This window comes from Aspergillus pseudonomiae (genome assembly GCF_009193645.1).
Source record: "Aspergillus pseudonomiae strain CBS 119388 unplaced genomic scaffold BDV37scaffold_6, whole genome shotgun sequence".
Lineage (NCBI taxonomy): Eukaryota > Fungi > Ascomycota > Eurotiomycetes > Eurotiales > Aspergillaceae > Aspergillus > Aspergillus pseudonomiae.
Genome location: NW_022475998.1, coordinates 527,542 through 548,154, shown reverse-complemented (window position 1 = coordinate 548,154; position 20,613 = coordinate 527,542). Strand labels below are relative to the sequence as shown.

General features: G+C 48.3%; 8 protein-coding genes across 8 annotated transcripts; 3 read left to right on the top strand and 5 right to left on the bottom strand.

Moving 5' to 3' along the window:
- Positions 1–216: 216 nt before the first annotated feature.
- BDV37DRAFT_279037 (uncharacterized protein) lies at positions 217–1,600 on the bottom strand (the record flags this gene model as incomplete). The annotated part of the gene is made up of 6 exons (XM_032086236.1): positions 217–460; positions 522–946; positions 1,003–1,126; positions 1,174–1,342; positions 1,394–1,495; positions 1,546–1,600. 6 exons carry the CDS (start codon positions 1,598–1,600, stop codon positions 217–219), a joined length of 1,119 nt encoding a protein of 372 aa, XP_031945870.1.
- A 2,061-nt stretch (positions 1,601–3,661) lies between these two features.
- On the top strand, positions 3,662–5,327 carry faeB-1 (putative feruloyl esterase; the record flags this gene model as incomplete). The annotated part of the gene is made up of 2 exons (XM_032090015.1): positions 3,662–4,034; positions 4,090–5,327. 2 exons carry the CDS (start codon positions 3,662–3,664, stop codon positions 5,325–5,327), a joined length of 1,611 nt encoding a protein of 536 aa, XP_031945869.1.
- Positions 5,328–5,580: 253 nt separating this feature from the next.
- Positions 5,581–7,480, bottom strand: BDV37DRAFT_174044 (oxygenase MpaB family protein). Its single transcript, XM_032079391.1, has 4 exons — positions 6,905–7,480; positions 6,823–6,851; positions 6,025–6,751; positions 5,581–5,948 (listed from the first exon to the last, which is right to left on the bottom strand). The coding sequence occupies exons 1-4, from the start codon at positions 7,265–7,267 to the stop codon at positions 5,661–5,663; spliced, it is 1,407 nt and encodes a 468-aa protein (XP_031945868.1). The 5' UTR covers positions 7,268–7,480; the 3' UTR covers positions 5,581–5,660.
- Positions 7,481–9,719: 2,239 nt separating this feature from the next.
- Positions 9,720–11,879, top strand: BDV37DRAFT_279034 (putative MFS monosaccharide transporter; the record flags this gene model as incomplete). Its single annotated transcript, XM_032086235.1, has 10 exons — positions 9,720–9,864; positions 9,920–9,972; positions 10,031–10,303; positions 10,353–10,430; positions 10,480–10,875; positions 10,923–10,963; positions 11,015–11,029; positions 11,075–11,364; positions 11,414–11,499; positions 11,562–11,879. 10 exons carry the CDS (start codon positions 9,720–9,722, stop codon positions 11,877–11,879), a joined length of 1,695 nt encoding a protein of 564 aa, XP_031945867.1.
- Positions 11,880–13,632: 1,753 nt separating this feature from the next.
- On the top strand, positions 13,633–14,838 carry BDV37DRAFT_238786 (Ser-Thr-rich glycosyl-phosphatidyl-inositol-anchored membrane family-domain-containing protein). Its single transcript, XM_032080882.1, has one exon. The coding sequence runs from the start codon at positions 13,938–13,940 to the stop codon at positions 14,748–14,750; it is 813 nt and encodes a 270-aa protein (XP_031945866.1). The 5' UTR covers positions 13,633–13,937; the 3' UTR covers positions 14,751–14,838.
- A 790-nt stretch (positions 14,839–15,628) lies between these two features.
- BDV37DRAFT_279032 (CVNH domain-containing protein) lies at positions 15,629–16,158 on the bottom strand (the record flags this gene model as incomplete). Its single annotated transcript, XM_032086234.1, has 3 exons — positions 15,629–15,693; positions 15,747–15,871; positions 15,920–16,158. 3 exons carry the CDS (start codon positions 16,156–16,158, stop codon positions 15,629–15,631), a joined length of 429 nt encoding a protein of 142 aa, XP_031945865.1.
- A 1,576-nt stretch (positions 16,159–17,734) lies between these two features.
- BDV37DRAFT_238783 (TMEM14 family protein) lies at positions 17,735–18,429 on the bottom strand. Its single transcript, XM_032080881.1, has 3 exons — positions 18,305–18,429; positions 18,148–18,240; positions 17,735–18,078 (listed from the first exon to the last, which is right to left on the bottom strand). The coding sequence occupies exons 1-3, from the start codon at positions 18,339–18,341 to the stop codon at positions 17,882–17,884; spliced, it is 327 nt and encodes a 108-aa protein (XP_031945864.1). The 5' UTR covers positions 18,342–18,429; the 3' UTR covers positions 17,735–17,881.
- An 847-nt stretch (positions 18,430–19,276) lies between these two features.
- On the bottom strand, positions 19,277–19,945 carry BDV37DRAFT_279030 (phospholipase; the record flags this gene model as incomplete). Its single annotated transcript, XM_032086233.1, has 1 exon — positions 19,277–19,945. The coding sequence occupies one exon, from the start codon at positions 19,943–19,945 to the stop codon at positions 19,277–19,279; it is 669 nt and encodes a 222-aa protein (XP_031945863.1).
- Between the last annotated feature and the right edge of the window lie 668 nt (positions 19,946–20,613).

Here is a 20,613-nt window from a genome sequence, read left to right as displayed (position 1 = left end):
TAATGGTGGAATTTCCCGCTATGTCTTCTTTTCTCTGTCTTAGTTGACTACTTTATTGTTAGCCAAGAAAATGGCGACCGTGCCTAGGAATGCTCCGCCACACCGTAACAATCTAGACTCTACCAATTGATTTAAGGTGAAACGTTTAGTTATAGGCGAGATAGTCAAGATCGCCTCGATTCCTGAGCTGGGATATGACGTTATTGTGGTCTCTAACTAGTTGTATACCTGCGCATGCAGGCCTGGAAGGATCTCAAGATCCTTCGGCCGATAGGTGTATTTCCCATCCTCAGAGATCTTCGCATCTCGTGTGCGTCTTTGCTGCTGCGTCTGTCGCACCTTGACCCATTGCTCAGTCGTCAAATGTTGCCCTAATTCCGTGAAGACATTCTTCGTAAACCCTAGTCGGTTGAGTAGTGGGCTGTTTTGGATCGGGTCCAACACGACATGGTTATTCGGCCTGGGTACGGAGCTTAAGAATCAGTATTTGCTGTGCAACAAATCTCGGTCAGCGAACCCACCGTGCAAAGTATAATACTCCCAACCGATCAACATGCGCTTGATCAGCTGGCGGCACATGGACGCGATGGATGCTTGACTTAATCAGACCACCCGTAAGAGCAGTCAGTGCATCACAGGTGTTCACCGTAATTGTTCCATCCTGCGGACGGACCCATTTCCACTGACCCTCAGAATTAAGGATCTGCAATGCAGCAACCGGTTGACGAAACAAAAGAGTTACCGTGCCCAGGTCTGTATGTCCGGGTACGTACATACTGCCCACCTTTTGGTTCTCCTCGGCCCCGCGTGCTGCGTAGTGCATGTATCGAAGATGGTCCTCACCTTTCACATCATATTGATGGTCCCGGACAAGCTGGTCCTCAGGGAGCTCAAGGAGAATGGCGAACAGACGGAGAAGCTTCTCGACAACTTCTGTGTGGCATTTCTATGCCCACCGTTACTACGAATTCGATTGACGAAGTATAGAGTAGTGGTACATACCCGGCTAAATGCTTCGATTTCCTCCAGATGATCGCTGAGAATAGGCGGCTGCTGGCGTTGGTGATAGCCGTCGAACTTGGGGATATTGTAGACTTGTACATTGTCTTTGACCCCATTTCCAAGACTAGAGAGGTTAGTGTGCATTCTCAATACGCTGACTCGAAGTCTTACGCCCGGTGTCCCGCAGGTCTGTATCCGTTATATTCGCCCTTTTCGAGGTCAGAGGCACTGTGGTACTTGAGTTTTTCTTCCAGAGGAAGTGCATAGAACTCGCGACCGAGAGCAAATTGGCGATCAATTTCCTCTTGGCTGATGTTGAAGTTCTTGACGTAGAAGAAGCCTGTTCCCCAGCATATTAGACAACGCGATACATGTGGAGCTGAATACTCACCCACGTGCCGCACAGCATGATCCAGTTGCTTTACAAGCTCTTCTTTGCCTCCGGGTTGGTCATATTGACTGAGGTCAAGAGTAACAAGTTCAGCCCAATCGACTACTTCATCAGCCACATTGAGGACGAAGTGTGTAGGGATTACTACTCACGGTCTTCCTTTGTCACTGGAACGTGATCGTATCTGTCGATAAGTTTGGCAGGCATGTTGAACAAAAGAGACTTAGTTCTCCAGATAAGGCTTGTGAGAAGACCAGATGTCCAAAGGAATACTTTGACAATATACTCTCCTGAAGATGAGTGCTATAAAACACTTCAACCCCGCATTACGCACCTTCCGATGATTACCAAGGCCTGCACGAAAGCACGCAAGCTTTCCCACGCATGTCGAGTCAGATGCTGGCGGTACAGGGCCGAATCATTGGCTCACGGAAGTGATAACGAGTCACTAAAGTGATGTTAGACCGGGCCTGAGGCACGCCATCCGCACTACCGATTTGCTGTCTTTAGGTCGGAGACAACCAACCACAGCTCCTTTCCCCTCTTCTAATAGAGGCTTAAAGGATTGTGGACTTGAGAGTGGCCTGGTCATCGATCGCTTGGCGACATAATGGTGCTGTTATAGCCCACGTTAACGTAAGTTGAGCAGGGGATATACGTCTCCTAGTCTGGCGAGTAGGTACAGGTCTGGCGTTGGGTCGGGTAGGCCTTGGCCGGGCAACAATTTATGTATGAGCATATTTATCCTCAATCTGATAAGATAATCCTGTGGTATGATTTTCTTTACCCCTTTCAATATTAATTTTTGATTTCCTTGTATTTCTTGCTTTCCCAAGTCTCCATCAATAGAGACTAGACCAACCTTACTCAAACAAGCATGGCCCCAGCGCCCGTTAAGTCAAAGGATATACCATGGGTCCTAACGCTACATGTCTTGGAGGATATTCTTGCGATCCATTTTCTACTTTCGGCCATGGAACTCTTGGCCAGCCAATTCGAAGGTGGTCAGTGGGATCTAATCGACTCAGATGTGTCGGAATCTGGCCGATATGGTGAAGATATTCATGAAATGTGAACTGACTATGATGGTGTCCCGACGTAGTGGGACTGTTGCTATCGGTTTGTTCATTTACCAGTACGATAGGCCTGATACATATCTCTCGATCAGGAAAATGGTCTTTCTACTTAGATATGCCTTACTCAAGGCGTGGAATGTGGACTATGTACTATATCCGGGAGGTCAGCCGTAGGCACAATTACCTTCGGAACTCCTAAGAATTCATCACTTGGAGACTAAAATGTGACACATGAGTATGAAACATTCATCTACCATGGCCTTCCAGAACACTGACGCTGTAAATGAGTCCCTTGTGGATACAGTATGGTTTGGCCATGCACAGCGAGAAGGCTCTGACAGCGTTACCTCCCGGTATCATATCAGAGTTGATCGCTAACTTTCCCGAGGTTCTTAGGATTTCCCGGGCCGAGTGAATCGTTTTGACGTGGCGAGTCATGCATCTATAACTACTCCGAATGTCCTTGTTCATTTACTAATATGATCTCTCTTCGATGCTCTTTATAAAGGCCAACCCAGACCAGGACTTGCGACATCCATGAGAGTCGCTATGAACAACCCCGAATCATTCTGGAACGCGACATGAGATGCGGCACCCTAACATCGGAGGAGTTCACCTTTCTTTCGTCATCAGGTATTCATGATGCTCAAGAACCCACACATGGCGCAGATTTCCCAGTTTTGGCAGGAGGCGAAATCCTAAACCCTCCTTGATAAAACGTATTGTCGAGACCTACACAAGGCCCATTTTGCAGGCGCCCTGCGTGCACCATACATGAAACACACTACTCGGCAATCTTGGCGACTATTAATTGCCGAGTCCGAGGCGTGTTTGGGCGACAGCGAAGCATTTGGGGGAAATCGTGGAGTGCGGGGAAATTGCGGACTTTTTTCCACGGTCTCTTCCACGCTACGGACAACTGCCGATCTCAACTGCTTGCGACCTACTGCATTGAAGGTTTCGCCGAGGCTTCCAGATGTTCCTGTATTTTACAGTCTTACCCCGGTATTTGATAGCTACGGGTTTCCCTTCGCTTTTGCCGTTTGTGGGGATCTTAATCTCGAGCTGTTATCTGATACCTCCTTTCGAGACGGAATCACATCTGGGGTACAGGATGGCGAAAAGTTATAAAATCAAGCATGTAGCTCGAGAATCTCCATTTGCGATATAGCATTATTCGTTGACACTTGCCATGCGGTTCTTATTGCCTTTCCTTGCTGCAACCGCAGCTGCAGCTGCAGCCATAGAACCATCTCAGTCTTCTACTGATTCTAACCACAAGGACTCTTCTTTCCAGGCTGAGTGTGAATCATTCGGGGAAAGGATTAAACAACCTAATGCGACTGTCCATTCGGTTACCTATGTCCCGGCCGGGGTGAACATCTCCATGGAATATAACCCGGCCATTTGTGGCGGCGACGATTCCATAACCAGCACATTCGCATTTTGTCGCATTGCGCTCAATGTCACGACTTCCATCAAGAGTCAGATCTTTATGGAAGCCTGGCTGCCCAGTAACTATTCTGGCCGATTTTTGAGCACAGGAAATGGCGGTCTTGGTGGTTGTATGTGACCTTTCTTTCTTGACCCGGCGCGCTCTATCTAAACAACGTCACATAGGTATCAAGTACGATGACATGGCCTATGCTGCTGGATATGGATTTGCCACTGTTGGCACAAATAACGGACATTTCGGTGATACTGGTGTCTACTTCTACGAAAACTCCGAGGTGATTGAGGATTTTGCTTACCGCGCGCTCCATACCGGGGTTGTTGTCGGGAAGGAATTGACTCAAAGCTTTTATTCTGAAGGCTATAACAAATCATACTATCTTGGTTGCTCTACTGGAGGGCGTCAAGGCTGGAAGTCCGTGCACAGATTCCCAGACGACTTCGACGGTGTCGTGGCTGGTGCGCCTGCTTTCAATTTTGTTAATCTCACCAGCTGGGGTGCCCGATTCCTCACCCTCACGGGCAACTCCAGCGCAGCGACCTTTGTGACTAAAACGCAATGGAGTACCGTGCACGACGAGATACTCAGACAGTGCGACTCCCTCGACGGTGCGGTGGACGGCGTCATAGAGGACCCGGATCTTTGTCAGCCTATCATTGAGACTTTACTCTGCAATGCGACCCAATCCCCCACTTCTGGTACGTGTCTCACTGGAGCGCAGGTTGAGACAGTGAACGGTGTTTTCAGTCCGACCTATGGTGTCGATGGCTCCCTCCTCTACCCACGTATGCAGCCCGGATCCGAGCTAGGAGCGTCCAGCATCTACTACAGTGGGGCGCCTTTTTCCTATGCCGAAGACTGGTATCGCTATGTGGTATACAACAACACCAACTGGGACCTTACAACTTGGACCGTGAAGGACGCCGCTGTTGCCAGCGCTCAGGACCCTTATCAAATCTCCACCTGGGACGGCGATCTCTCTCCCTTCCAAAACAAGGGTGGTAAGGTCCTTCATTACCACGGTGTGGAGGACCCGATTATCTCTTCCGACAGCTCCAAACGCTACTATAAGCATGTAGCCGATACAATGAATCTCAGCCCCTCTGAGCTCGACAGTTTCTACCGTTTCTTTCCGATCAGCGGCATGGGTCACTGCGCAAATTCAAACGGGGCTTCTGCTATCGGTCAGGGGTCTGGGACATTTTCAGGAAATAACCCCGAGGATAATGTCCTCCTGGCCATGGTTCAGTGGGTTGAGGAGGGTATCGCCCCTGACTTTGTTCGGGGTGCCAAGCTCAATGGCTCTACTGCGGAATATCACCGGAAGCACTGCAAGTATCCTAAGCGCAATAGATATGTCGGGCCGGGTCTGTACACGGATGAGAAAGCCTGGGAATGTGTCTAATCTAGATTTATGAAATCCCAAGATATATCCAAGGATTGCCGTCAGGTGATACCGATGATACAATGATTTAAAGCTAGCGTTACTGGAGAAGGACTAATATAACGCAACAAGAGATTAATTAGTAGAACGATACATAGCTTCAATTGAAATTTGGGAACCCATGATCATTATGGTACACAGAGTCAAGCTGATGCTCTTTCCATGACAACCCTTGCTTCTCCAACATACATTTAGCCACCATACTTATAATAGTCCATTGCCATCGTTGTCTAAACAGGATCATACAAGTGCCAAACAACATATCAAACCACACACCCACCTCAACGAGCACAGTTAACCACGTAGAAGTTGGCTCAGATTTGGTACGGCCTGGCTCCCTATCAAAATCCTTGCGGCTGCGAGGTAAATTCCGGTACTAATGGTGGCAACACCCCCAAAGGCAGTAAGGAGTCCCAGATACGATAGGACTTCGATACCGGGCCTTTTGAGCAAATAGATTTTGCGCTCCCCCTCTCGTGTCGTTCGTTTGAGACTTGGAACGTATTTGAAGTCAAAGACCGTTTCTTTTCCTAGGCCCTCCTTTTCATCCATGAGGTGGCTCCACATCATCCGGCGGCGAGACTGCAGTTAAAATTCCAACGTCAGTATTTTACGGCCACATAGAAGACGATCGGGAAGGTGGGAAGGTGTTCCATACTGCAAAAACAAATTTCTCAATAAAACCAATCCTTGGCAGCGCTTTGGCCTGTAATTGCACCGAGAGACAATATCCCCACATTAGCAATCGATAGTACAAATTCGTTCGCGGGATATGGAGCTCATCCGAGAGCTGATCGCCGTTAAGTAAACGAGATAAAGCGTCCATGAACTCCTTCGAGGCATATGTAGGGGCCGTGTTCTCCATTCCTATTACAATGTTCTTTGCAAGGATCCGTCCTGTATCGGTCGGGGCAAATTCATTGATGAGCAGCGACTCCGACCAAAGTTTCGCATTGGCTGCACTTTCAAAGGGCTCGGTTGGGGCGCCCATATACCAGGCCACCAGGCGCCATAAAGCGATGTAATCCTCCGTCTCTTGGTCGCTCAGATTGATACCTTGGCGTGGTAACCCTAACCAGATAACAGTGCTACTATATGTATTGATAGTCGCAAAAGCATCGAGATCGTTGATGGGCAAGCCATATTTTTGGACGTCATAATAACTTGGGTCTCGCTCCACCAGGCTCATGATCTTGAGACGCACAGCTGAATGAAGGAGTCGGACTCGAACACACGCGAGATGTCCTTCACCCCCAGGCCTCATGCTGTCGACGGAGCTGTTCACTTGGAACGCGTGTTGAGCGGTCTCTAGTAGTCGGCGACGGACGACATTAGCGCTGAACCCTCCAGTCCGTGATAACGTTTCTCCCACGCGAATGGCTCCCCTATAGATTGTTGGGATTAGAGCTTGCACACGCTATACGATAGGTAGAGGAAACTGAAAGCACATTCATACATTCCACCGAGTAGGCTATTATATGTGAGCTAAACGCGATAGAGTTAGCAGTGTCTTTATCCCAGGTAGAGAATACTCATACCGAGTTCGTTATGGGGAGCATATATCGCCAGTACACCTCTTGGCCCCGTTGGATCTGTGCCCAGTCCACCCACTCGGGCACCGTGTTGATCTGGGTCCATAGCTCCTCTAGCTTCGGATGCTTTTCACGATTCCCCATCAACAGTGCAAACCGGTCTCTTTTCGAAATATTGCCACCTTCATCGCTGGGAGGGGCAGGCAACTCATTCAATATCTGATTGCACTCATCCGCAAGGCTATCACAGGCGTAAATCCAAGACTCGAACTCGCTCGCAGGGCGATGTTGATCGGTCCACTCGAAACTGTAATCCCAGTAATGGTACTCAATTCGGTTTCCCTTCGTGTTCTTGGGCGCAGACATCATTGCAATAGGTTATTCTATGGCAAATAATACAAGACATTACCTAGTCCTAGTGTCGCAGGATAATATATGCCGGTCGCTGAGTATTGCGATGTCTATGCTCTTGCTCCCCGCGGACCGAGGCCCGCATATTGGACAGCACCTCATGTCAGATGCAGGGGATAATAAAGTGTTTCTTATCATGGAGAGCCACGGTGTCCTGCTGATCCTTAGTGCTGTAGAATAAACTTGTAGAGCTCCAGGTTGTATGACAATAGCGGGAGAAGTTCAAGAGCTTCACATGCCTTGAGTGACGTCAGGACGAGGCTCTCCAGTTTCTTTGCAAGAAGGGCAGGGCCCCGCAGTTACTAGGTAGAGTTTAAGAATATAAAATGAGTGCACATGGTGCAGCATAAAGCTCCTATGTGCAGCATAAACAACCGTGCTATGCGGATTCCGGGATGGTGAGCCCCCTCGGTCCGAGCATCATAGGCGGGGTAAAACCCTACCTGCAAGGCGCCATGCTGCAATTCTACGTATATTTCCCTTTGTCACAGACCTGCAGCCAATTACTCCTGACATATGGATGTCAGTTGTGCATGATTACGATTAAACATCACTGCATGCGATCAGATGACCGCCGTAGTTATTTTTTCACATTGGCACTATGCATCTCCGACATACAGCATATCAACTAGTGCATCAGAGCGTGACTGCTCGGTTGTATTGGCCCAAGGTGAAGCGATGGTAGCGATTCGTCATATCCTCTAGCAACATAGGTATCCCAGTGATTTCTATTAGTTGCTGCAAGGCGCTCGCTGCGACTACGGTGTGCCAGATGGCTGGCTCGGCATGGCTCATTTGGAGTGTAAGCAGACCCCACATGTGGTGATCGAGCCCCACGTTTATCGTCGGGATGGTGGAGCATTGGAAATATGAGAAACAGCGCCTCTCGTTATATATTTGATCTGGGAGCACCAGGCACATTTGATGGAGGTTGACAGTTGTGCCGCTGGCTGGTCTCTTCTGTAAAGGAAGTTGATCAAGATCGTAGCCGTCACATTGGCGCCCAGTTTAGTCACACTTCAAGCACCTACCCGGTAATTCGTCGCACTTGACATGTCGTATTCTATCCACCGGGGTTAGTGGCACGGTGCGCGCTCGTCGGAGTTATTTACCAACCGGCATGTGCGGCATCCGGGTCTTGACCTGGGAGCTCGGGCTATGCGCGTCCCCTTCGGCTCGCTTGACTGGCGCAAGCCTCCCATTGCCGTTAGATAACAAAGAATAACTACTAGACACTGCCGTAGCCACACCCGGAGAGAACACTAAAAGCCGAAAAGGTTTACAGGGGGGAACGGGAAACCACGTCAGCAGGTTGCAGTTATTAGGCAGTTAATGCAGCGGCCATGTAAGCCATGTTGGATTAAATAACTAGTTATGGACTAGCCAAGTGACTAGTTAGTAGTACTTTGCTCAAGTAATGCTTGTTAAGCCACAGGGCTTGGCAAGTGCATGTTAGTGTAGTAACGAGTACGTACCGATATTGCAGCGGTTTGAGAGTTGAAGCATCCTACAAGGGGAAGATGGCAGCCCTTGTTACCTGATTCTACAGGGAAGGAGAATGTCAGGATAACCCCTATATAAGTAAGATAGCTTCGAGGAAGAGCGAGAGCGAGAGAGACCATCCAGGGGTATTCGGCGAGATTCCCCCGGCTTTAGGGCCTAAAATGCTCGGGTAAAATCTCATCCGATGCTCCCTCTTCTGCTTCTCCACCGTGTTGTTCTTTGCTTACTGAGAGTCGGCGCAGGAACCCCAGATTTCACCCACATCAGTCCACATTTTCCTCCACGCAGATGCCGAGCAGTCAGAATAGCTATTGGTTTCCACGTGGGTAGCTTACAGACACTTCCTTTTCTCATTTGTAAAATTTTGTCACTCCCTTTCTGACACGGGAAATAGTAAATAAGGTCACTCTACCGTATGGCAACTCTCTACGACATGGCGCCCAGCCAAGACGGGTTAACATGTACAAGGCGTAGCCACGAAGCTTAGCAATATGAGGAAGAATTATTCCCACGGCTGCACACGGGTGCACAGCTCGAATCAATTTATCAGCCCTCACTTGTCAATCCCCACGGGGGTAAATACCCGGGGACCACACGTCAGTGGGAAACTCTGGCTAAATTAGCCCAGCGATCTTTGCCGGAAATCGGAAAGCCTGCGGAGGTCAGAGAAGCAGTCGTAGAAGCTGCTCTGGCTCATGCATAAGACAAAAAGCCGTTATGAGCCGGAATCCCAACAGTTTTTCCCCTAAGAGGACTTCTGATCGGCATCTACTACGACAGTCCCGACCATTTCCTCTCTCAATCTCAACTCTATCATATACAACGGTCACTCGCTCAAAGCCCTTTCTATCTCTATAGGGCACGTTTTGTCACCAAATACCTACGTCTTTCGCTCTATATCGCCAATATGGCGGGTGGTATAGCATCTCAGGGCATCTCTGCCAAGCGCGCAGAGCTTGCTGGAGGCAGAGTTGGATGGCGTGGGCTCGTCCACAGCAAGAAAACCTTCGGTATTGCGCTGTTTGCCTCGCTCGGTGGCTTAGTCTATGGATGTATGTACAGCCAAATCCCGAAACAACTGATTATGAGAAGATTAACGATCTTCAGACAACCAGGGAATGTTCGCCCAAATTCTTACGATGCCGTCCTTTATTGATGCGGTATGCACGTCACACACACCCCTTTGGGTATCCATAGAACCCAGCTGATATGATTTAGACGCAAGGATATGCAGAACACACGGGCACCGCTCAGGGCATGCTTACCTCTATTCTCGAGCTCGGTGCCTGGTTGGGAACGCTCGCCAATGGATATTTGGCCGATGCGCTGGGTCGCCGTGTGACTGTCGTTGTGGCCGTGGTTGTGTTCTGTGTGGGAGTCATTGTCCAGGCGTGCACGACCAACCCAGACTTTGTTTATGCCGGTCGGTTTGTCACCGGTCTGGGAGTCGGTAACCTGAGTATGATTGTCCCGCTTTACAACGCTGAGCTGGTATGTTGGATATCACTCCGATTTGGATGATGTAGTCTCACTCGAGCAGGCTCCTCCCGAGATTCGAGGATCCCTAGTCGCCGTTCAGCAATTGGCCATTACCTTCGGTATCATGGTCAGTTTCTGGGTAAGTACCATACTCCCCTCTCGTCCTGGGGTCCCACTAATCGTGCTAGATCGGATATGGTACAAACTTCATCGGCGGAACGGGAGAAGGTCAGTCCATTGCGGCCTGGGAGATTCCGGTCTGTATCCAAATTCTACCTGCGCTCGTCCTGGCGGTTGGCATGCTGCTGTTCATGCCGCAATCACCGCGTCATCTCATCAATCAAGGTCGCGAAGAAGAGTGTTTACAGACCGTAGCTCGTCTGCGCGACGCTTCGGTCGATGATATGCTCGTGCGCATCGAATTCTTGGAGATGAAGGCGCTCCGTATGTTTGAGGATGAGACGGCGCGGAAGAAGTATCCGCAGTACCAGGATGGGTCATTCAAGAGTCGTTTCATGATTGGGCTGCACGATTACATGTCCCTCATCACGGATAAGTCGCTCTTCAAGCGGACCAGCGTTGCGGTATGTTCCTTGCCACGGCTTCCTTTGACGACCGCTGACGACTGCAGTGCTTGATCATGGTCTTTCAGCAGTGGAATGGTATCAATGCGTAAGTCGCCATGAATAAGATAATATATCTAGATATACTAATGCCTACTAGGATCAACTATTATGCGTAAGTCCTCCGCTGCGCCAGGTGGGCATGTCTAATCCTTCACAGCCCGCAGATTTTTAAAGATCTTCAGCTCGGTGGTACCACTACTTCATTGCTCGCCACCGGAGTAGCTGGTATCTTCGAGTTCGTTTTTACCATTCCTGCCGTTCTCTGGGTCGACAATATTGGTCGGAAGAAGATCCTTATTGCCGGTGGCATTGGTATGGCTGTTTGTCACTTTATCGTGGCTGGTATTATTGGATCCTATCAACATACATTTTCCCAGCACAAGGCTCCTGGCTGGGTTGCTGTAGTATTCGTCTGGATTTTCATCATCAACTTTGCCTATTCATGGGGTGAGTCGAACCATGTCCGTGGCCCGCCAGCCTTGACTAACTGTCGTAGGTCCTGTTGCTTGGATCGTGGTTTCTGAGGTCTACCCCTTGAGCATGCGTGCCAAGGGTGTCAGTATCGGTGGAAGCAGCAACTGGGTACGTTCCTCTTTCTCCATTTTGTGGTGTATACCCGTTGTCCTAATCTTTTTGTTTTGCAGCTGAACAATTTCGCCGTGGGTCTCTCTACTTCTCCGTTTCTCAGTGCCTCAAACTATGGTACGTTCATCTTTTTTGGATGTATCACCACCATCGGTGTAATTTGGGTGTGGTTCCTGGTGCCCGAAACCAAAGGTCGCACCTTGGAGGAGATGGACGAACTCTTTGGCTCCGGAGGCATGGCTGCGGAGGATGAGGCCCGGAAGCGACGGATTGAGCGTGAGATCGGGCTCTTGGCACTCTTGGGCGAGGAACCCGAGCATCCAACCGATGAGAAGCTAGCCGAGAAGCCTACGCATGTTGATAATGTGTCGGAGTAGTGTTCTGAGGCTGGAGTGGGTTGGCTGTCGTGTTGCTACCGCTGGTCAGGCTACGTAGCATGTGCCAAGTAGTATTAGCTGATGGGTGTCGCTGAGGGCTACTTAGTGTTAGATTATTAGTAATGTATTTTCTCTCCTCATCACGTTGTCATTATTTCCTAGCACAGATAATTTGTATCCCGTATGTCTAGCTCTTCTCCTATGTGGACAGCCTTATGAGTGTGCTGTGCATTAGGAATGTAGCGAACACCTTACATCATCGAGCCGATGCTATGCTCACTGATCAGACCACAGCTGCATGGATATAGCAACCAAGGGACGTGTACCAATCATGCGTGACTCCACACCCCATACTCGGCCTGTACCGACATTCATGGGGATTTCTCCGCATGCTGGTCGTATTATCCTAAACCCGACAACGCATTCTGCCGGATAAATTCGTCTATTTAGCCTGAGATCGTATGGCCGACTGGTACCTTAATGCCGTAATGCCGTCATCCCGGTGCCGTTAATTCCGAACAAGCTTGTAGCAGGTACCACTGGAACATTATATCAGGGTGAATACCACAGGTCCCTGCTCCTATGCGCACAGGATATGCACTGGTTGTTCTTTTTTGCCCCTGATTTTGTATTTGCTTGGCTTTTACTAATCATCTTCGTAGTTCGTCGACCAAGCCGTAGTTTCTTGGTCCGTGCACACTTGGTTCTGTGGCCTTCGGATGCAGATACAATAACATAGTTTGGCACTTAGCATACATCTTCGGATTTATATCCCACTTGGGAATCTAGATTTACATCGAAGAATCCTAGATAATGATTCCAATCGCCATCCGAGCCCGTTTGTGCATTACGCTGACAATCGTCTCCAGTGCAATGACTTTTGTATATAATCGCATTGGGCACAATACAATTTACACCCAACGAGAGCAATGCAGCGCTCTCCGGTGGTGCTTCCCCCTCCCCTATCGTATACTCGCTACAAGCAAAAACTCCCGAGCCATTGTTTATTCTTTTTTTGTGAGATTTGACAGACGACCGTCCACGACACGAGCGACTACAGGGGTCACAGCTTTCACCAAGTCTTCGGAGCTTACCCGCATGGAGATAAAGAAAGCCTGTCAATTTGCCCTTCTTGATGTGAGCAATTGCCACAACTTGTAAAAAGCCTTCATTGGGTCGGGAGAGCAAGGCCATAAGCTTCCCTACAGAGAGGTCTTGAAATTCACATCTTGCTCGGAATCGGACTTTTGTCAGTCCACCATCTTATAATGACCGTTCTTGTAAACATCCTCGCAGTCAAGACTTGTGCAAAACAGAGAACTTGAGGACTGGAAATGTCACCTTGGGTCCTGGTGCCCAGAGACCCGCTTTCATTAAACCCTTTGGCCCCGAAACAGAAAATGGATCGAGAGTCACGTGATACATTTAGATCTAAGTTCCTCCTGAGTAGTCTGGACATCATTTCGCAGCCAATTAGGACAGGAGATTATAACTAATACCTGTTGATGCCTGTCCAAGGTTACATGCGAAGAATTCTAAGAATGAAGTAGCGCTACTTGTTCTCAATAGTATGAGCCTCGAACCATCTATTTTTGAGCAGAAGCCAAGGCACTAGGCGAGCACAGACCGTTGGGTTTCATTGCCCAGTTAAACCTCACCAATTATTGAGGAACCCACGAGCCCAAGGAGGCTTACAGCCGGAGCAAAAACCGTTAGTTTGATTGACTATCATTTCCTGGAAAGTTCATGGGTTCGTCTGCCCTATTGTTAATTTCCGGCAAATGGAACCATTACTTACTTAATTCTTGTCAGTCCCAGTTCCCTAAGGTCTATATTCTGAGGTGAAGATACACTCCTTTCTCTTCTAACTTTCTGTCATTCGTTTGTATAATCGGAACATCAGTCGCTCGTTTCTGTCCAGTTGTTCCTCTATCACTCTTTTTCCCCCTCCTAGACTCCTTTTGTGTCAATCTATTCAGGGGTTGATATCGATTTCGGGCCGATACCGCCAAGCCACCAAAGAGAATACCGTAAAGGAACTCCAATAGGAAGAAAAAAATGCGGTTTCTGCTCCTTTTTGCTATTGGGTTCACCCCCCTGGTTTCCGCCCTTAGCATCAACAAGCCGGGCGCCAACTCAACGTACGCTGCCGGATCTACAGTAACGGTCAACTGGAGTACGGTGGACACGGATCCCACCGAGATCAGCCTCTACTTGTGGAACTTTGTTTCCTGGCCGCCCTCTTATGTTTCTCTGGCTCAGAATGTGCCCACCGCCGATCAGTCCTACGCGGTGCAGATCCCCTGCGACACCAACCCCGAATGGGGCTATCAAATCAGCGCCATCAACGGGACCAATGTATACATCATCTACGCGCAGGGTGACCGGTTTACGGTCTCCGAACCTGTGAATGGCACCAGCTGTGCCGACTCTGTCCCCCCACCACCAGCTTCCACCTGCGGTCCCACCAGCGCGGTGTCGACCGTTTATGTCACGGTGAGCCCTACTGGTTCCAGTTCTCGTCTGATTCATCATTCCTCCCACGGCCTTCATTCCAGCCACCACCTGCATTCCACCCACGTCCTCCCTGCTCCCTCATCCACTGTCACTGCCTCTTCAAAATACGTGAAGCCCGGAATTGTGCCTAAGACTATTGGTTGGTGCTCAGACTACTCCCACCCTGTGACCTTGGACAAGGTCCCCACGCCCACCCCAGTCCCGGCTGGCACCAACGACGCTGGACTCTCTACACCTTCCGCAGTCGTCACTGCTGCGCCTAGTGAGGTGACTGGAGAAGCAAAGATCGTGACAATCACTACTACGGTGTCCGTACCTGCTGCTCCTGGAGACGAACAATGCCTTTTTGTCTAAACGCGGCTATGCCATGTTAGAAATTGATCTGCCTCAATACTATGTATTTAGTATGCTTGTTGATTAATGAACTTACAGTTCCACTATATCGGAAACCATAACAAGAATATTTCCGCCATGGTAATTGTATAGATGCAAAGTACAAATCATCCTTTAGTCACTAGCACGGAAATATCAGGGATAGATTATGGGGTTACTCACTTGTGCTTGACATATCCCAGCCGCTACATAGTTGATTAAACCTTTGCAGGTCCTTGGTAACTTGCACGCCCTTGAAGTCGATGGGGTTATCGGGATGTAATGGGGAGACTAGATCCTTTGAAGATGATTCTAGAGTATCAGGACTGGAGGGGTAATCAGTACTGAGGAGGAATGCGGTGGGTCAGTAGATGTACCATGTAACAGCCCTCCCTAGTCCTGTACTACGCTGTAATAAAATAGCCCTGTATTTCTCAATATTTGGTTAGTATTCGCTAGCACTATAAACTCGATTTCTATTCCAAAGTACAAAGTATGTGACGTTGCACCGAAATTAGGTTACAAAGAAAGCCCGGTGCCCGCAGCCGCGTCCCTCCCTCGTCCTATTGTATATTCGATACTCCACAAGAGTGACAAGGCTTGGCATACTTATTATAGCTTAGACTTAAATGATAAGGGTTATTTCTAAGGAGACCATGCTAGGGGTGGGCAGTTTCACTGTATCATTAAAACAAGATCCAACCTTGGCCATATATTGAAATCCTGATGTTAGCCGTAGCTGCCAATACTAGCTATTACCATGTCCACAGCATCTTGACACATCGACACATGAATGCGGTTGACACCCTGGGCAAGATCATTCCATGCTTTGACATATCTGGGGAAATCCGTCAAGGAACTCAGATCTTGTCCGCGCGGTGCCCATGGCACTCAGTGAGACCATCATTATTCGACACCATGATGTCTTTGAAGCCTCTGTTAGAATCCAACGACGATGCTATGCGTAGAGAAACTTACCTAAATCCAGTGTTGCCTTTTTGAAGGCGCCCACCTGTGAAGTCCCGCACACGCATTGTAAAGTATTTGGCGAATCTTTGAGAATTTGGCAACCAGTGCATCCGGGGTTTCCATAGAAATGGCCACTACACCACGTTAGTCGCAGCCGACTAAGAAAGGGAAGATATACGTACTCGGTGTGCGCTTCCATACCCCCATATGTGTGGCGAATGCAAAAGTTCAGGTCCAGAGAGCTTTTCATCTTTTCCCCGTTTGTGCTAGTACATTCTGCCTCCAAGTGGTTGCCACCCTTTCGAACGGTAATATTTTCGCAGGTCTTCGAGAAATCGGCCTTAGCCTCATCCCGACGGATGGCATGGGCTGAGGCTAAGGCGAGCAGAGCCAGGATAGCAATTGTCTGGGGTAGTTGCATTTTTCCGGCGTGTCAATGAATAGTGGTGAATGGGTGGAAGGGAATGCATTCAGAGAGCTCTCTCTGGAGGTTCTTATTCGAGTTATTTATGTTGGCGCTGATTCCTATGTGCAGTCATTGGGTCGTTGCCCTGCCCCTTAAAGGTCTTTGTTCTCATATTTTTCGTTCCGGGCGCTGCTTCTTTAGAGCGTTGCATACTGGCTCTTCACCTCGGTGCCAAGTCCTTGAAGTTATTTATGTTACACCTTCTAACAAATGGGAATAATAGCGGTAGAGTCAATGAAGGACAGAAGGCCCAGTATCAATTACGGCTTCGCGTGCGCTACCCGATTAACGCCCGACTTTATCAAACTACTGTGGAGGTAACGCGCAGTCTCATTCTCAATGAAAGTAGAAAGAATCCGCCATCTTGGTGAAGTGTCGTTAGGCATGTCGGCGAATTCCCTTGATGCTTCAGGTGAACTTGAGGCATTATTGAGTGTTGAGGGCGTAGCGCATGAGCCTTACGAAGATAAAGAGCAGCTCATGCCTCAATCCCATGCCTGAGGCAAAGGTCACGTTGTCTGTCCTCGGTGCAAAGCAAGTCATGGATTTGGACCCTATTCGTTGGTGTTGCAAAACTTAGGAGTTCATTGGAAATAAGAAGGGCAATTGAGGCAAGTAGGTAAAAGTCTCTTTGTTTATGTACTAAGGGGTAATGCAGTTGTCTGGGAATATGAACGCCTGTCTGACTGTAGTCGCTGGAATGTTTCAAAAAAAAAAAAAAAAAAAAAAAAAAAAAAAAAATAAAAAAAAAAAAAAAAAAAAAAAAAAAAAAAAGGTTCGACAGTTGGGGCTTTCTTCAAGCATATCAAAGTCGGCTTTCTCGTGGCATAAGCAAACGCTGGCAATGAACCGCTGCACCAATCGACATAGTCTCTGCTGCGTGCCCACTCGACATGGTCATATATTGTAGTGATTCTGCCGACAATCTATATTCCTAGGGCCGCTTAGTTACTTCGAGTCACTCGATCGAGGCCTGATGTCATTATAACTACAGATATGTTTGGAAGCTCGTTTGTACTTGTACATGTGCCTCTTCAGTGTCAACACTTTCCACTAATTCACAGGCTGATTAGATATGCCGGTCTTTGATACTCCACGCAGCCGGAACTGGATTCGGTGCCTTACGATGTCACTCCGATTCTTGCTCTAATCTGTACCAGCAATATGGATTGATATGCTGCCGATGATCCAGCCCCATAGCAAGAGAATAGTGTGTAATATCTTCACCGAGACACCCAAAGGAGTTTTGCAGGATTTGAAGACTCTATAGCAGTTAATCGTTCTTTCGCCGCTGAATAAGCGGGTTCGATTCTGGGTCTCCACAATGAATCAGTGCAATAGCCGCCGTGCAAAGTCATCCCCGAAGGATTGTAATTGCTCTCTATTTACTGTAGACTGAAAACTGGGTGACCCGCTTCATAGCTTTTATGCTGCATGAATGTTGATACCATTGTGCCCCAGTTTAACATTATATACGGTGTTAATACGGAGGTGAAATTTCGGCACCTGTACAAATGAGATGAGTTGGCTTGCCAAGAGTAGCATGGATGTTACTTCTAATTAGATACACAAAGGCAGCTCATATTCGTGATAGCTGGTTTGACTCAAAATCTCAAACTCAACCTAACATATGACCAGTTGCTGCGGCCTCGGTCACGAAGATGCCATGTTGGACGATTTAGACCCCGTACCTAAATTCCCGGACCTTCTTTTGGTAGTAGTATGACGCTAATAACCCAGTGGCTCCAAGTGCCATAGGTATAGGTGACTTCGCCTTGGTCTTGATGGTTCTAGAGATTCCAGCTCCTAACAGGACGAGACTGTTTCCCAGGGCAAGCTCGGTACCATAGTCCTTATTTTCTTTAATCAGATAACCTGGACAGGCGGTCAGCTTATCCATTGCATATTGCTATTTCGCATGCATACTTCTTCGCTGCCACTTACCTGAAAACGCATAGGAAATTCCTAGTCCAACTCCTGCGATCAAAGAAGGCGCTGAGCCCGTCCGCATATACCCAGCAACACCCCCTAACGGCACTGAGTTGCATCGCGAAAATCAGCAACGCGTGACGCTGCGTTCACCCATCCATTGGATACTTACAAAGACCAGCGAGAGTAAAGGAAGGATGTTCAGCCATGTTGTCCGGACTTTAATAACAGAGCAAGAGATTGGATTCTCGACGACACAGGATTGGATCGGTCAATGTTGGTGAGCAAGGGGAGAGCTCTCAGTTCTCTTAAGCGTCTGAAATTCTGGACCCACCCACTCTATTGCGAATTTAGTTGGCTGGTTCGTGATAACGTAATCAGTACTAAGCACCCGACGATCCCGATTTGCTGCAAGTTTTGTTTATCCCATTGCTGTCCTCTGAGTGCACCTCCGGAGAAACAGCGCAGGTCAGGACGGAGCTATAATTTATATCCCTTTTGTAGACATCCGGCATTGAGAAAACCCAGGTTCAAAGAATATGGAATCACTTGTCTACCTGTAACCTCAAACGTACTTTCGTATCATGTGTAGAATATATATTAATGCACGTTGTTGATCTACAATCTGGGTATACAAACTTCAGAATGACACTCCATAGATCTGGAAATCTGTTGCGCTGGTAGTACTACCTCTGATGATGGAGATTTCTTAAATGCAATGTGCCGGGATCTGAATTCACTTGAAAGATATATCTTTAAGACAGGCCTCATCAAGTTGAATGAGAATTTGGGTACTACCTAAGAGTAGCTATGCCAGGGGCTAGCTATCGCTATTGCAGCAAAGAATACGACTAAGTCTAGACATCGCCTACTTTAGAGGAACGGTAGATGTACTTATCATACTCTTCTCAGTGGTCTCCTACTTTTTCAAGATTAAACAGTCGCAATTGCTCTTGTTCATTTTTTAGTGATAACAGCGTAAGTATTGAACAAATCCAATATTTACAACATCAGGCCTCAAAACAGTAATTCACAAAACAGGTAATCCAAAAAGTGACAAAACATGCGTTGATGTCCCTCCTCCATTGGCTTCCGGCGGAATCCAAACTACCCATTCGCCAAGTCGAGAACAAAAGCAGAAGACTTAAAGGTTCTCAATATCGTCAAGGTTTTCCACATCCACTCCATCATCTTCGAGAACATCAGGGATGACCTGGCCCTCAATATCAGGGTCAACTTCGGAACCGTCAAAGCTATCGAATTCGTCAGGCTGGACATCAGCCACCTCATCACGCTTCTCGAACTCAACCTCAGGGTCAAACTCGATCTCCTCATCGCGCTTTCCAAAGTGGCGGACAGCAGCATAGTAGATGTCTGCAAGGCGACGGCACTCGACTCCCTTCCATGAGCTCCAGCCAGAGAATTGGCTGCAGTACTTGTAGAGATCCTTCTTGAAGTTGTCGTCAATACGCTTCTTCATGGCCTTGGTGAAGCGCTTCTGCTTCTTGGTGTTGCGGTACCCGAAATCGTGTCTCTGGCAGCTGGGAATGAAGTTGTATCCATCAGGCTTATCGGGCGACTTGGAGCAGTTGTCCGATGACCAGTTGCACTTGGAGGGGTTCTTGGCCTTGCGCGCCTTCTGGAAGGTCTTGATGGAGACCTTGAAGATGAGGTTATCGGTGGCCTTGGCCGAGCATGTCGTCGCACGCGCCTGCAGAGCAGAGATAGGGTTGTCATTGACAGGAGTGGTGTAGGGCAAGGCAGACGAAACTGCAGCGAAGAGGCCCAAGGTAGCAACGAAGATGTTCTTCATGTTGATAACTGACTAGCAGCCGTAAGGAGTAGACAATGGATAGTGGATATGATGCTTGTGGGAGGTTGTTGATGATTCTGAGAAGAGCTCCATGACAGGAGATGGCCCATCTTTTATATTTGCGAAGGACTGTTATGACGGCCTTGGGATGTCGTTTTGGACAAGGCCTTTTCGTACTGAGTAGACCACATCTTGTTCCGCCCCCATTCTGCTGTATAGTTTGGCACATTCTCTGTGAACCTGCATTTCATCCCCCTCTCGCCAAGAAGCTATTTACCTTTCTTTACGAGTTCTCAACACGAATATCATTAAAGCTCTCAACGTATGATTGGAGAATAGAGAAGATCCCTCGCGATACGATAGACGGCTTCAGGATCTGCAATATCTGAAGTGCACCGAGCATACTCTTGTCCAAATGTGAAATGAGCCTCGGATAAGCTTTAGTGGCCTATTGGCCCTGCAAAGTCCATGAATCACGGAAGAATCGTATCCAATAATAGTAAATTCCAGATGAAAGTTCAGGTACGAGCATAGGTAGTAAGCCAAGACGTTCTGAAGAATCTTGGGTTACCTTCGTGGCTCGTAAAGCCTATCGTTGTGGAGCTTCTGCAGTGCTTGTGTATGCCAAGATGATCGTCAAGGTGGGAGACCCTTGATGCTAAAAATAG

Excerpts from the sequence above, each read along its gene's own strand:
- BDV37DRAFT_174044 (XM_032079391.1), bottom strand. The coding sequence starts at position 7,267 with ATGATGTCTGCGCCCAAGAACACGAAGGGAAACCGAATTGAGTACCAT. Across the intron at positions 6,852-6,904 it reads TGCTCCCCATAACGAACTCG|CTCACATATAATAGCCTACT; the intron begins GTATGAGTATTC and ends TATCGCGTTTAG. Across the intron at positions 6,752-6,822 it reads AATAGCCTACTCGGTGGAAT|GGGAGCCATTCGCGTGGGAG; the intron begins GTATGAATGTGC and ends AACAATCTATAG.
- BDV37DRAFT_238786 (XM_032080882.1), top strand. The coding sequence starts at position 13,938 with ATGCGGTTTCTGCTCCTTTTTGCTATTGGGTTCACCCCCCTGGTTTCC.
- BDV37DRAFT_238783 (XM_032080881.1), bottom strand. The coding sequence starts at position 18,341 with ATGGCTGAACATCCTTCCTTTACTCTCGCTGGTCTTT. Across the intron at positions 18,241-18,304 it reads CTTTACTCTCGCTGGTCTTT|TGCCGTTAGGGGGTGTTGCT; the intron begins GTAAGTATCCAA and ends GATGCAACTCAG. Across the intron at positions 18,079-18,147 it reads AATTTCCTATGCGTTTTCAG|GTTATCTGATTAAAGAAAAT; the intron begins GTAAGTGGCAGC and ends CCGCCTGTCCAG.